The 14,790-nt window shown below is 55.2% G+C and overlaps 1 protein-coding gene across 2 annotated transcripts; it reads left to right on the forward strand.

Moving 5' to 3' along the window:
* The first annotated feature begins 3,747 nt into the window (after positions 1-3,747).
* On the forward strand, positions 3,748-10,820 carry NMUR1 (neuromedin U receptor 1). Of its 2 annotated transcripts, none has more exons than XM_025889652.1 (3): positions 3,748-3,846; positions 7,191-8,079; positions 9,806-10,820. In XM_025889652.1, the coding sequence occupies exons 1-3, from the start codon at positions 3,823-3,825 to the stop codon at positions 10,156-10,158; spliced, it is 1,266 nt and encodes a 421-aa protein (XP_025745437.1). In that variant the 5' UTR covers positions 3,748-3,822; the 3' UTR covers positions 10,159-10,820. The 2 variants fall into 2 exon arrangements, with proteins under 2 accessions (XP_025745437.1, XP_073733319.1); XM_073877218.1 differs by having other exon boundaries at positions 9,951-10,820.
* The last annotated feature ends 3,970 nt before the right edge of the window (positions 10,821-14,790 follow it).

Consider the following 14,790-nt stretch of genomic DNA (forward strand, 5'->3'; position numbering starts at 1 on the left):
CATGACCTGAGCCGAAGGCAGACGCTTAACGACTGAGCCACCCAGGCGCCCTTTCTGGCCCTCTTGATGTGTGGCCTGAGCCTGTCCTCCCTTTGGCCACAAGTGGAGTTCGGGGCCTGGGGCACCAGCAAGCCACTGGGGGAGAAGGTGGCTGACTCTGCACCCAGACCCTGCCCAAGAGACTGGGATGGCTCAGGGCCAGGCTGCATGGCCCTCAGACAGCAAGGGGTCAGACAATTAGCCCCCAAGAGGCCCTGTCTATGGGCAGGAGAGGCAGAGGTGATGATCACTGGAAGTCTCTTCAGCCGCTGATCCCCGAGGTCCAGCCACAGGGCCTGGATCTCTGCACTGTGGCCAGACTGCCCACAAGTTTGCGTTTTCCTCCTTCTCACTGGGGTGTAGCTCTCCTGCCCCAGGATGTTGGGGGACCTTGCCCTTCCAAACCCTGCGGAACAAGCTCTTCTGTCCTTCAGCTTCGACCCCAGCTCTGACTCCTGGCGGCTTTCTAGTATCTTCCAGAGAATTCTGAGCATAGTTATGGCCACCATTTCTTGAGTGTGTCAAGCCTGTGGGTTTTAACCCACATCATCTTGCTTAATCCTCACAGCATCCTGAGGGACAGGTGCTGTCCTTGCTGTTTTACAGACCAGGAAGCTGGGGTCTGGAGTGCAGAGTGACAGGTCTAAGGCCACACAGCCAGCTTGTGGCAGTACGAACAAGGATTCTCATCCAGGCTTCACTCCCCGTTGTCTTCCTTTGCCTCCTCTCTCCTTGGGAGTGTGCTGGTCTCTGTGAGCAGATCCAGGCCTGGGGGCTTGGGGTGGCCACACACAAGCTGCACGGTTTACTGGGTGGGGTGCAATCCCAGCCCCTGCACTGGGGACCCCCCCCGCCAACACACACTCTGAAGGGGCTCAGACCTTTCCTCTCACTCCTGGCCATGGCCTGGTCCAGGTTCAGCCAAGCAGAGCCAGGTGAGAGGTGTCGGACCTGGGGAAGTTCCTAGGTAAGTGTGGCAACTCTCTCCCCTCCAGATGTTTGCCGTACCCGGCTCTCCATGTTTGCTGAACCTGATTACCGGTGGGTTCTGGGCCGTTTCCATTGCCTAGGCTACAGAGCAGTCCCTTCCTCCCATCCAGTGCCTCAGTGTCCCCAGGCTCATCTTATCTTCCTCCTCTAGTCTCTGTAGGCAGTAGAGCAGGGGGAGGGGCTGGAGTGGGGACTTCTGGTGAACAGTGTGAATGTTCCAGGAGCTGCTCAGGTGATGCTGGTGAAGACCTGGCTCGGGGCAACTGCCCTTCTGTGGCTCTCAGGAGTCAGCCGGGGGAGGAAGGGCTATGGGGCTAATTATATACTTCAGGCCCTGGGAGTCCTGCACAGACTCCAGGAGCTGAGAGATCTCCCAAATGGCTCCCATGGGTCCCAGAGGCACTCCCTTGGCAGATTTGCTGTTGTGCAGAGGTGGGCCCTTAACACCCTGGTCTGGGCAGATGCCCACCAGCCAGGGTCAGGAGATTCAAGTATATACCCAGAAAACTTGGGATGCATTTACTCCAGGCCTCAGCCCTGCAGGTATCCCCAATGAACATAGCCCTGGAGAAGCTGCCTCAGGATAGAGCAGGGAGGTAGCAGGATGTCCTCAGGTTCTGATGGGACCTGGGACATGCTGCCATGGCATTCTTAAGCTCAGGCGTGAGGCTGGGGCACCCAGGGCCCTCTGAACAGTGCAGGGTGTGGCTACAGCCATGATAACCACTGCGCCTCTCCTTTTGGGGGGCTACCCTTTTATTTAGCCTGGCTTGGTCTTTGATTGCTGTTAATACTGTGAATGAGGCAGCCAGCTGTAAGAATTCCTGATTGGCAGGAGCCGTTCTGCCTCTTTAAGGCAGGAATGGCTCTTTCCTTTCTTTCCTGGGCTCTGAGCACCTCCAAGGGGTCCACCGTGGGTTTCAGGATGCTGAGTGTGTGCACAGTGGTGCATGTGCTTGTGCGTGTGCGAGCGTGATGCAGGGATGGGGGCAGGTGTCAGCAATGCCCATCACATGCTAAATGCTGCCTGTGACCCCATGGTGGACGGTTCCCCAGTGATGCTGCTTGCCCCTCATTTTTCCTCTGATATATGCTACGATAGCAGCCCGGACCTTGAAGGTTCTGGGTGGGGTCACTCATCTTGAGTTGAGTAGTTAATTCTCGAGGAAACCCCAGAATTCTTTTCCCCAAGGACATGGGGACCATCTGGCCCTGCACTGCCAGCAAACCTCCTTCTGTGCCTGGGCCTGTGTTTACATGTGGAGTTCCTGGGAAGGCAGGCCTGCTGGAGGCTCTGAGAGGCTATGACTCCCAGTCCCCAAGGCCAGACCGTGACTCATGGGTGGGGGGTGGGGGCTGGGGAAATTTGGGGGAAAGAAAGTCGCACCTCCAGTTGTCATTACACGGACGTTTTTGAGTGCTGGTTGCTCGCCAGCCCGGTGCTAAATCTTTGCACTGATGTCTCAAGGCACCCACGGTCACACATGCTATAGGAAGGAAAACCAAGACACAGAGGGGCTGATCTCTTCGCATTCGCACTGCTGACCAGCAGCCTTCCTGGGTCCTGGGGCTTTGTACTTAACCCCTCCAAGTGCTTCTCACAGTGTGATTCTGGGGCCTGGGGCTCCGTCCCTGTGGGTCAAAAATGAGGGTTGCTGGACTTTGCCCACACTAAATGAATCAGACTCTGGGAAGAGGCCCAGGAGCCAGCATTTTGGCCTCTAAGATCCATGTGTCTAGGCTTCCTAGAAAGTTCCTGATGAAATAACTTCCAACTAAGGAGCTGGTTGGAGGAGAGGGCAGAGCAGGGAAGGGGCTCCCTCCTTGGGTTTACATGTGTACAGCTTGGGGCAGCAGGAGGAGGCTGGGATCCAAGCACTCCAGACTCTTCCCTACACTTCCCTCCTTCCCTGTCAGGCACCTGTGGTGGGGTGGGAGGGAGGGATGGAGAAACATTTGAATGGGTGAGAGGGAGGGTCTTTGGGGGTGAGGAATAGAGTGAGGGGGGAATCACAAAGGCGAGTGGGGCATGGAGGTCCAACACCAGGCTAGGCTTTGGTGTGCTCTTTTTCAGAAGGAAGTGGGGAGTGCCTGGGAAGGTTTTCCAGCAGAGGAAGAACCTGGCTAGGGCTTCAGGAGGCAGACTGGGCCGTGGGAGGACAGACTGGAGGGAGAACCGAGCTTCTGCTGCAGTCCTGGGAGGGGAGGACGGCCTGCGCCAGAACTGTAGGGAGAGGCTGTGGAGAATGCTGCCCTGGGACTTGGGCGGGGGGACCCCACGTGAAGCCTAGGAACGGGATGAGACCCTCTGGAGCACGTGAACTTTGAGGTGCGTCTGAAATGTGGGGCAGGAGGAGATGGGGGGCTGGAGAGACACGACAATAAGGAGTTAGGCTACAAGTCAGCACGCAGGAGCCCCGGCAGGGGAGGAGGGTGTGAGACCCAGACCAGTCGCAGCTCACCTCTCTGAGGCTCAGGTTTCTCATTTGTAAATGGGTTGTTGTGAGGGTTCCATGAGGACTCCGTAACGGTGCTCCTGGGAATGTCTCATCAAACGCTGTTAGCAACCGCCCTCGTTTGGGGGGGCGTGGGGACCCCAGATGAGGGTGTTCTGGGTCCACCACTGCCGCAAGAGCACCGCCCCCTGGTGGCGGTCCCTTTCGGGGCGGCGGGGCCACCCGCAGGCGGGGCGACGGGGAGGGCCAGTTGTGGGCCGGCTGCCGTCTGTCCGCCAGTCAGCTGGCTCCCGGCGCCGCGTCTGTTCGTCGGTCTCGCCACCCGCCCCGCACCTCGATGTCGCCGGCCGCAGACGGCATGGTAGGGGAACGCGATGCTGCCAAGGGGGCTTGGGCGCGGGCCTGGGAAGAACGCACAGAGGGTCTTCCCGGGGCGGTGGGGATCGGAGGGCCCCGTCGAGGCGCCCCACTTCTCGGGGGATTCTCAGCCTCCGGGTTATTTCTGTCTTTTTGCCGGACACCGGCCCTGCGACCCTTCCCGGTGGCGCAGAGATTCCCTCCCCACCCCCCCGCCTCGAACCCTGCTCGGCACCTGCGCGCCGCCCGCTCAGCCCCCCCACCCCACCGGGCTCCCCGCTGGGCTCCAGCCTTGTAGGCGGGCAGGTGAACCGCCCCTCCATCCCAGAATGCGGAGCAGGTGTGGGATTAACAAGGAGGTTGGGGGAGACTTCTGGGTGGAAATTCTGGTGAGGAGGAAGATATTCAGGATTAAGAATTCTTGCGGTCTGGGAGCGAAAAGGACCTAGAAAGAAAGTTGGATGGTGGCTGCGCAGGTACATGGGCCCCAAACTCCTATTGAGAAGATGAATTGGAGCTGAAGGAATAGGAAGAGGGTCCAGGAACGGAGCCTGAAAGTCCGCGGTTGCTCTGAGGGGAGGGGCGGTGTTGGCGGGGGGCTGGGCAAAAGGGCTAGGGGGACAGTCCCCAGCTCCTGGCCGGTCCCACCAAACCACCTGCCCAGACAAATCCTGTTTCACCCCCTGCCCCATCTCCTTTAGACTGTTCTTTTTTTTTTTTTTTTAAAGAGTTATTTTATTTTATTTAAGAATTATTTATTTGAGGGGCGCCCGGGTGCCTCAGTCGTTAAGCGTCTGCCTTCAGCTCAGGTCATGATCCCAGGGTCCTGGAATCGAGCCCCGCATCGGGTTCCCTGCCCCGCTTCTCCCTCTCCCCCTCCCCCTGCTTGTGTTCCCTCTCTTGCTGTGTCTCTCTCTGTCAAATAAATAAATACATAAATCTTAAAAATAAAAGAGAAGAAGAATTATTTATTTGAGGGATGCCTGGGTGGCTCCGTCGGTTAAGGGTCTGCCTTCAGCTCCGGTCACGATCCCAGGGTCCTGGGACAGAGCCCTGCATTGGGCTCCCTGCTCGGTGGGGAGCCTGCTTCTCCCTCTTCCTCCTGCTCCCCCAGCTTGTACTCTCTCTCTCTGACTATAAATAAATAAAATCTTAAAAAAAAAAAGAATTCTGCACTAAATCTTAGGGAAAAAAAGAATTATTTATTTGAGGGGGGGCAGAGGGAGAGAGAGAATCCCAAACAGACTCCCTGCTGAGCGCAGAGCCTGACACAGGGCTTGATCTCAAGACCCCGAGATCATGACCAAAGCTGAAATCAAGAGTCAGTAGATTAACGACTGAGCCACCCAGGTGCCCCGAAGATTTTATTTTTAAGTAATCTCCACACCCTAAATCCGGCTCCTACTCACAACCCCAAGATCAAAAGCAACCGACTGAGCCAGCCACGTGTCCCTCCCTTGGACTGTTTTGCCCCTTCCATGTGGGAAGTAAGGATACTGTTACTGTGCATTGATATTGCACACCTGAAATGTACCAGGCATACCCTGAGAACTTTATATGTGTTTTCACATTGAATCTTCACAGAAATTATGAGGTAAGTTTTGTGGACACCCCCATTTTATAGATGTGAAGACTGAGGCACAGTGAGGAGCCGTCACAGCTAGAGTGTAGCCGAGCTGGCATTTGACCTCGGGCCAGTGTGTTTAGCTCCATGGCCTGGGTCATTAACCACTATAACCCATAGACTGGCAGAGATGGGGACCCAACAAAGGAGAGGGAACCCCAGAACCGGCAGTGTCAAGGTTGTCAAATATTTCAACCTTTAACAGTGCAGGTGATAGGAAACAGAAATAAGGACCAACTTTTGGGTTAGCATTCTCATGTTTAGCCCTTTTACCCCCTTGCTTGATCCCCACAGTGACTCAGTCCTCACTGCGAGGTGGCTGATAACCAAGTCCTTCTGTGTGTCAGGCAGGCCCCACGTTAGTACCTTTTGTAGATTAAACTGACTGGATCCGTGCCCTTTCAGATCACTATGTTTGTATCCTTTGGGTAAATACCTAGTAGTGTAATTGCTGGGTTGTAGGGTAGCTCTATTTTCACCTTTTTGAGGAACCTCCATACTGTTTTCCAGAGTGGCTGCACCAGCTTGCATTCCCACCAACGGTGTAGGAGGGTTCCCCTTTCTCCACATCCTCGCCAACATCTGTCCTCTTTCCTGACTTGTTAATTTTAGCCATTCTGACGGGTGTGAGGTGGTATCTCCTTGAGGTTTTGGTTTGGATTTCCCTGATGCCGAGCAATGTTGAGCACTTCTTCATGTGTCTGTTGGTCATTTGGATGTCTTCTTTGCAGAAGTGTCTGTTCATGTCCTCTCCCCATTTCTTGGTTGGATTATTTGTTATTTGGGTGTTGAGTTGATAAGTTCTTTATAGATTTTAGATACTAGCCCTTTATCTGGTATGTCCTTTGCAAATATCTTCTCCCATCCTGTTGGTTGCCTTTTGGTTTTGTTGACTGTTTCCTTTGCTGTGCAAAAGCTTTTTATCTTGATGAAGACCCAGTCGTTCATTTTTGCCCTTGCTTCCCTTGCCTTTGGCAATGTTTCTAAGAAGAATTTGCTGCCTGTGTTCTCCTCAAGGATTTTGATGGATTCCTGTCTCACATTTAGGTCTTTCATCCATTTTGAGTCTCTTTTAGTGTGTGTTGTAAGGAAATGGCCCAGTTTCATTCTTGTTCTTAGAAATCATACTGATAAGATCAGGTACTGCATGTTGTGCCCATTTTACAGATGGCCAAACTGAGTCTCTCTCCCGAAGTTCAGGGCTTGAAAGGGGAGAGACCCAAGGGGAGACTGCTGGCTGCAAAGCTCATGCTCCAGAGGAAACTATCCTTTATTCAAAGACTTCAGTGGGTCATGACGTTTATAACCGAGTCCTGCTTTTTATCATTTTTTTTAAAAGCTTTTATTTATTTATTTGACAGAGAGAGAGAGACAGCGAGAGCAGGAACACAAGCAGGGGGAGTGGGAGAGGGAGAAGCAGGCTTCCCACTGAGCAGGGAGCCCGACGTGGGGCTCGATCCCAGGACGCTGGGATCATGACCTGAGCCGAAGGCAGACACTTAACGACTGAGCCACCCAGGCGCCCCTGCTTTTTATCATTTTTAAGATGTACACTTTTACATCTCTGAAACTGTTACACACCTTACAAATGGATGACAGACTTTTTTATTTCTCAGCGGTACCTAAAATATCGTTCCTCTTAGTGTCACCGGCACCTTTGATTTAATGAATTACCAGGCATTTTTGAGTGACTTTTCTGGGTGTCTCTCTGTTCTGTTCCACAGGCTCCTCTCTGCTTCAACTGCTCCATCCTCCCTGGAGACATGTCCCTAGGGGTTGCAAGGAGCCTGGTGCCCTGCAATGACAGTAGGGCCTCGAGGTTCCCCGACCCTGAGGACTTGAACCTCACTGATGAAGAATTGAGACTCAAGTACCTGGGTCCCCAGCAGACAGAGCTGTTTGTGCCCATCTGCGCCATGTACCTGCTGATCTTCGTGGTGGGCGCCGTGGGCAACGGGCTGACCTGCACCGTCATCCTGCGCCACAAGGCCATGCGCACCCCCACCAACTACTACCTCTTCAGCCTAGCTGTGTCTGACCTGCTGGTGCTGCTTGTGGGTCTGCCCCTGGAGCTCTATGAGATGTGGTGCAACTACCCCTTCCTGCTGGGCACGGGGGGCTGCTACTTCCGCACGCTGCTCTTCGAGACAGTCTGCCTGGCCTCCGTGCTCAATGTCACGGCCCTGAGTGTGGAGCGCTATGTGGCCGTGGTGCACCCCCTGCAGGCCAGGTCCATGATGACTCGGGTCCGCGTGCGCCGTGTACTTGGGGCCATCTGGGGCCTCGCTGTGCTTTGTTCTCTGCCTAACGCCAGCCTGCACGGCATCCGGCAGCTGGAAGTGCCCTGCCGGGGCACGGTGCCCCAGTCGGCTATGTGCACCCTGGTCTACCCACGGGCCCTCTACAACCTGGTCGTGCAGATCACCACTCTGTTCTTCTTCTGCCTGCCCATGGCCACCATCAGCGTGCTCTACCTGCTCATCGGGCTTCAGCTGCGGCGTGAGAGATTGCAGCTGCTCAGGCAGGAGGCCAGGGCCACGGCCAGGCCCAGTGACAGCTGCAGGTTTCAGCGGGCGCAGGATCGGGGCCGGACACAGGTGACCAAGATGCTGTGTAAGTGTTGCTGCTGGGAAGAGAGCCTGAGCCCGGCCCTGGGTATGAGGCTAGAGCCTCCAGGACCCGGGGGGCTGAGTGTCTGGGTTTCTGATGGAGGCTGAGTGTGAGGTTTGGGGTTGCCACCACCGCCCCCCACCCCGTCCTGTGTGTGTGCACGCGTGCGTGCTTTACTCGGTGAGAAACTCATACCAAAGATAAATGGTAGGATGGGCCGTGTGATTTGTGGGGCCCAGTGCAAAATGCAAATTTGGGGGTCCCTTGTTCCAAAATCATTATGACGGTCCAGACAGCAGTAGTCGAGCATTAAATGAAGCCCGGGGTGCTTCTCAGCTTGGAGGCCCAAGCAGATGCACAGGTGGCTGGAGTGGCAGCCTGTTGCGGTTTGCAGCCCCCACAGACTCACATGCTGGGATCTGAGGGGAACAAAGGTCCCCAAAGAAGGGCAGCAAGGTGTTGGAGGGGCAAGATGATACATTTTCTCCATGCTGTATCTGTGGTTCCTAGAGGACCCACTGTCTAATAGAAGCTCATCAGGAGGTGTGTTGGTGAGGGTCAGTGTGCAGAGCACAGGAGAGTCAGGGCAGAAGTGTGGATTGGGGCAGGCCAGCTGGGTTGAGGCTCTGGGTCTTACTGTGGTCTAGATCTGGCTCTTTTCCAAAAACAGAGGCCCTGGGGAAGCCAGACAAAATGATACTAGGCCAATCCTTGATTTCCTCCCCATCCTGCCCCACCCTAGCGGGGCCTGAATCAGGTAGATGGAGTGAGCCAGGGCAAGACAGAGGTTGTGAGACCTTGGTCAAAGCCATGGGATTATAGCTGGCTAACTGGGACTGCCCCATTCCCAGAGAGAGACGCATTCCTCTTGCCCCGCAGGACAGTGTCCCGGAGCCCAAGGCCACTTGAGCAACTCCCTAAGATGGGACTGGCCCCAGAGTTTCAAGCTTGCCTCTCAGTTGTGCCCTGTGAAGGCTGCACTACAGACTAACCGCCCCCTGCCCACTCTGCCTCTGCCCCCTATTCCCTTGCCCTGCAGGGACCAAGTCTGCTCAGCTGGGATGGCTCTTGCCCTGGGAAGCTGGGTGTTTCCTTAAGGCTGCCTTGCTTGCTGGCCTGGGGCTCCGGCTTTCTTCTCTCCCTGCCTCCCTCCCTCCTTCCCCCAGCTTCACTTTCTGAGGGACTAGTGTACATCAGGCTACAGGCTGGGGGTGTTGTAAGCAGCAACCTGGTCGAACCCGGATGATGAGGGAAAATGGTGCTGGGGTGTGGCGGGGAAGGCATCGCAGGGGAAGACAGGCAGTCAGAGAAGCAAACACAAGCAAGAAGAAACAAAGATCGAGGCAAGCCCGATGACAGAGACCCGAGGAAGGGCATGGCTGGTTGACGCCACAGCTGGAGGGAAGCTCTGGGAAGCTGGGTGACCTCTTAGCTAAGAGCCACCTAGTTCCAAACTCTGTGATGGGAGAGCCAGACTGGGCCGGCTTGGCTTAGGCATCCTCACCTGGTCCAGCTGACTGTGGCCAGGGGTAGGGCACACGCCCGCTGCCCAGGCAGTGATGGTGGTCCAGCCTCTCCGAAGGGGGTGCTGAGGCTAGTGCAGGCAGCCTTCCAGAACCTTCCAGATGGACAATGGGCATGGGTGGTACGGTGAGAATGGGCAGACTACCCTGAAGCCCAGGGAAGGCAGTCTGGCAGGCACCCAAGTCTCCCCTCTGTGCCCCCGCAGTTGTGCTGGTCGTGGTGTTTGGGATCTGCTGGGCCCCTTTCCACGTTGACCGCCTCATGTGGAGCTTTGTGTCCCAGTGGACCGAGGGCCTGGAACTGGCCTTCCAGTACGTGCATGTTATCTCCGGCGTCTTCTTCTACCTCAGCTCGGCCATTAACCCTGTGCTCTACAACATCATGTCAAGCCGCTTCAGGGAGACTTTCCAGGAAGCCCTGTGCTTGGGGACTCAGTGCCGCTACCACAGACCCCTCCACAACTCCCACAGCCTCAGCAGGGTGACCATGGGCAGCACCCTGTGCGACCTGGGCCCCCCGGGCATCAGGGTCCGCCCACTGACTGAGAATGGTGGCTGAGAGGGGCCGCAAGAGACGGACCCCTTCTGAGGGGAGCCTGGGAGCAGCTCCACCCAGAGAGACCAGAGTGCCACATGCAGTTTTGGGAGCCACACCCGCCCTCCTCTTCGTGACCTGTTCCCCCTTTGTGCCCCGCCCTCACTTCAGCCAATAAACTCGGACCGGCGCCTCAGTGACTCCTACCCCCACCCAAGTTTTTGGAAGGGATATAAGGTTGCTGCCTGCCCTCCAGAGCCCCAGGCCCACAGGTGAAGTCCTTCCTCTACAGAAACAAGGCAGCTGGTTAACTGGCAGAGCAAGCCTCCACCTGGGGTCTCCCCAACCCTCACCCCCAGTGTCTGAAATGTGTTCATGGGGCCCTACCTTTCCTTCCCATTTCTCGTTGAGATTCTGTAGGTTCTGACCCCTTCCGGCCCTCTCTAGCTCTTGGTCTGCACCTGGGACCCCTGCCAACCTGATCCTCCGAGGCCCCCACCCAGTCTGGATCTCCACCCGGTGGGGTGGCTGGGCGGCAGGGGTGCCAGGGATCCAGGGGACCTCGTTCTGATCTCAGCCCTGCTGCTACTTCCTTGCCACGTGGCATCACCTTTCCCAGCCTTGGTCCCTTGTTTGCAAAATAAAAGAGGCCCTGACATTTCAGAGTGTCACACTTTGGCACTTCACCTGTGGTTTTCTGTGTGTGTGCATAAATCACGGCTCGTAACAGAACTGCTGGAAAACCTAAGAGCAACGAGGCAGAAATTACTCTCTGCTTCCTCACCAGCTCACTGCGCCCCAACTCCTGCTCCCTCCCCCGACCTCTATGTCCCCCACCCCCACCCCCCACAGAGCCACTCCGGGGCATATTCTTTGCTTGGCACCCACTGAGGGCCAGCGAGTGAGCAGAGGCCCCTGCCCACCTCTGTCCTTGCCTCTACGTGAGCTGGTTTGGGGGCCTGAGGTGAGCAGAACCCTGGGCCTGGCTGACCAGAGGGTTCCCGAGGCAAGCGACATGGGCCCACCAAGGCCAAGGAGTGACCCTGTGAGGACAGTTTTGCTTGGGGCTCAGTGAGGTGAGAAGAGAGACGGACAGGTAGGTTGAGTCCTGAAACGAAGCCCCATCCCAGATGCATGGGGGCTGGCTCAGTGCTTGGTCAGGACCCACTCAGTGGCTGGAACTTGACCTGCTACAAGTCCACGGACCCTGTCCCCCTCCTGAGAGGAGATTGCTGTGGAAGGACCCTTCGCCTCTCTGGCAGGGTGCTGCGGGTGTCCCCGGTGGAGGAGACAGCGCACTGTAGGTCCGTTGTCCTGGTTCCCCGGACAGACAGACTCTCCCTAGCTCAGGCCCCGGGTCCCCCTGCCTGTGAAGAGGAGAGGTTGCCCAGGGTGGCATATAGTGTTCTGGAGTTTTGAAATTCAATTGTAAAAATATCAAATGCTCTTTGTAGAAAACTTGGGAAGTACAAATAAGCAAAAAGGAAAACGATTTAAAATAATTAAAAACCACCCTTGCTGGGGCTGGTGGGAGGGGGACATGGGGAGTTGTTTAATGGGGACAGAGTTTGTTTTGCAAGATGGAAAAAAATTCTGGAGATCGGTTGCACAACAGCGTGAATGCACTTAATGCTGAACTGCACACGTCGATGGTTACGTTGGTAAGTTTTATGTTCTGTGGCTTTTACCATAATTTTTTAAAAGAAAGGATGAAGTCTGAAGGAAAAGAAAAAAGTTGAAAACCACCCATAGATAGCTTCCCTCTCCCGAGGTAGCCACTGTATGGAAGACGGACGGGGACTTGTGAAAAGAAGCCGAGAGGCAAATGACCTTGGACGTGAGCTTCGGGCGCCCTGGGGTGGCGGGGGGGGGGGCAGCCAGACCCCTGACTCCAGGCTGGAGCCTGCAGCTCTTCCCAGAGACTAACAGTGGGCTCCCAGGGGCCTCTCTGTCAGACATGACTTATGGGCCCGAGGAAGCCTGGGTCAGTGTGCGTCTACGAGAGGCCTGCTACGTGCCGAGGAGCACCCGGCTGACTGGCGAATGTGGGGACGTGAGCTGTCACAAGGCATGGCTCCCCTTAGTGTACACTGGACTCCCGGCTCTCAGGGGTCTCCCCAGAATGTCAGTGGATAGGTCCTATTGTCACGGGTCACCAGTTACCATGGAAGATGGAAACAGTGGCTCTGGGCTCAGCCCTGGGGAAAAAGGGATGGAGGTGGAAAGGGCAGCCAGCGGGATCCTGCTTTCCCAGAAGCGGAGTCCCCTTCAGCACTGGTCAGAACAGGGGAGTGGGGGGCGCGCAGCATGCCCCTGAGCGGCCAGTGCTACCCCTAGGCCACGAGTCCCCACCCTTCCCAAGCGTCTGGTGCATCTGGGCCTCGAGTCACTTCCCCTCTTAGCTGCGGTCACCCACATCCCTCTCTCCCGGGTTCAAGAGCTGGGGCTCTCTCTACTTCCCATCTGTTCTACTCTTGCCTCCTCCTGGGGGGCACTGGCGTCCACACAGGTGTCCCACTGCTGCCCTGGTTTCGCTCCTGATCTTTCCTGCAGCCCCGGAGGCCTCTCCTCCACCCGGCCTCTGGGCCCCTTGGTTACATCCTCACTCCCAGGACCTCCAGGAGTTTTTCCATTTCTGGAAGTGTGAACTCTTAACCATGACGGCCTCCTTCCCGCTCTGCTGCCCCTACGAGAGATTTATTCTTCACCCTCATCCAGCCTTCCGTGTTCTCGTCTGTTCTGCTGTCCCCCCGTCCATCCTTGCCTCCTTTCTGATGGGTCCTCCCACCCACGGCCCCATCACACACCACCTTCTCGGCCAGTATCTCTGAGGGCCAGGGTGAACATACTGGAATCATCCTTCTCGGAATTTAAAAAAAAAAAAAAAAAGGTTTCTTTTCTCTGGGAATTCAGAGTCTCCAGATTAGTCTCAACAAACAGAGCTGCATTTGTCCATCCTTCCTTCTGTTAAGTGTCTGCTCAGAAAACGTAAAGGACACAGCACTTCACAGCTATTCCGATGTCATCAGATGGCTTTTCTAGACCAGTCCTAACGTCTGGGAGCCCGCTTCGTCTGGTGGCCTTCTTATAGTTTTCCTCCCTTCCCCATGCTGCCTTTCAATGGATCCACCAAGTTTTCTTTGTCCCAGGTTTTCCTTGTAGAGAGGAGTTGCTTTTTGGGGGCCCCCTGGCGTTTGCACCCCATTCCCTGTGTGTTGGGGGGAGGGGGCTGGGAACCCCTCAGTGTGTGACTCCAATATTGGAGACCACGCCTAGGCTCTCACTACAGAAGCTGAAAGTCTTCCAGATGCCCTCCACCGCTGATGTCACCATGTGGCCCATGACTTGCACTCAGGCAGCTGGTTGATCCGACATGGGACTCCTTATCTGGAGCGAGTGATACTGAAACCCATGACGATGGGGACAGATGTGTCCGGGACCACAGTGCTAACGGCAGTGTCCCATCAGGGCTGTCCCTGGGCCTCCTGCCACCCAGCCTCCCTTGGTTTCTGCCCATTTTCTCTGCCAGCTTTTCCATCCTTCCTGTTGATGTTCTGAGCTGCTGAGAGCTTTTCAATAAATTCCTTTTCTGCTTGAGCTGGCCAGAGTCGTTTGCTGTTGTTTGCAGCTGAGAACCTTAACAAATTCATCTATTCACCGGTTTGAAGGTTATGCATTGTTTGTTCCACTAGTTGTTATCTTTACACATTTCTAAGATGAGCAGATGTTATCAATGATTTGTTAAAACCCCAAACAACAGTCTGTAGTACTCCATGATCATTGTCACTCTATCCCCCTGTTTTTAAAACTATCTTTTGTGGGGTTTTTGTTTCTGTTTCTGTTTTAAAGATTTTATTTATTTTACAGAGAGCATGTGTGCAAGAGAGAGAGAGCATGTGCACAAGCGGGGGGGGGAGGGGGAGAGGGAGAGGGACAAGCAGACTCCCCACTGAGTGCAGGGCCTGACACGGGGCTCAGTCTCATGACCCTGACGTCATGCCCTGAGCCGAAATCAAGAATCAGATGCTCAACTGACTGAGCCACCCAGGCACCCCTATCTTTTTTTTCTTTTTTTAAGACAAGAAAGATAAGGACAGACTTAAGGAACTTGATCCTAGAGGCATATTTCCATGTTTCTAACAGTCTAAAAACCTCATCAGCACAAGAAGAGAACCGGAGTGTGCTTCCGCTGACAAAGCAGTAGGGTACAGAAGTGGTGAGCAAGGACTCTGGAGTCAGGCTGCCCAGGTTTGAATCTGGGCTCAGCCATTAATTACCCTTAAAAGTCAGAATGGCCTGGGGCCAAAGCCAGACTGGACTGAAAGGTATTGACATCTCTAAACAGAGAATGTGCCACCTGCCTGCACCCAAATAAAACTCCCAGGCCCCTGCTGACAACAGCATCCTTCCAAACAGTGTCCAGGTGCCTAAATTACAAGGTTTAGTGTGAGGAAGGTAGCTACTCTCTAAGGTAATTGTCCCTCTGTGTGGCCTCTTGAAACGCAGTACCCCAACCTCACCCTCTTTCAAGCTTCTGCACAGGGCAGGGAAGGACAACAGGGGGGCAGTTTAGGAACAGAGGCCCAAGGCCCAGGTGAGGGACTCATGGAAGGCTGTACCTGACTGGGTAAGAGTACCCTTGCTCAGGAGAAGTGG

The sequence above is a fragment of the Callorhinus ursinus genome, unplaced genomic scaffold, assembly GCF_003265705.2.
Source record: "Callorhinus ursinus isolate GAN/ISIS: 27379988/994484 unplaced genomic scaffold, GSC_fseal_2.0 scaffold2, whole genome shotgun sequence".
Taxonomy (NCBI): Eukaryota; Metazoa; Chordata; class Mammalia; order Carnivora; family Otariidae; genus Callorhinus; species Callorhinus ursinus.

What these genes read in the sequence shown, in the direction of transcription:
- NMUR1 (XM_025889652.1), top strand. Translation starts at nt 3,823, where the DNA reads ATGTCGCCGGCCGCAGACGGCATG. An exon ending in CGCCGGCCGCAGACGGCATG is followed by an intron (nt 3,847 to 7,190) that starts GTAGGGGAACGC and finishes TCTGTTCCACAG; the next exon opens with GCTCCTCTCTGCTTCAACTG. An exon ending in ACAGGTGACCAAGATGCTGT is followed by an intron (nt 8,080 to 9,805) that starts GTAAGTGTTGCT and finishes GTGCCCCCGCAG; the next exon opens with TTGTGCTGGTCGTGGTGTTT.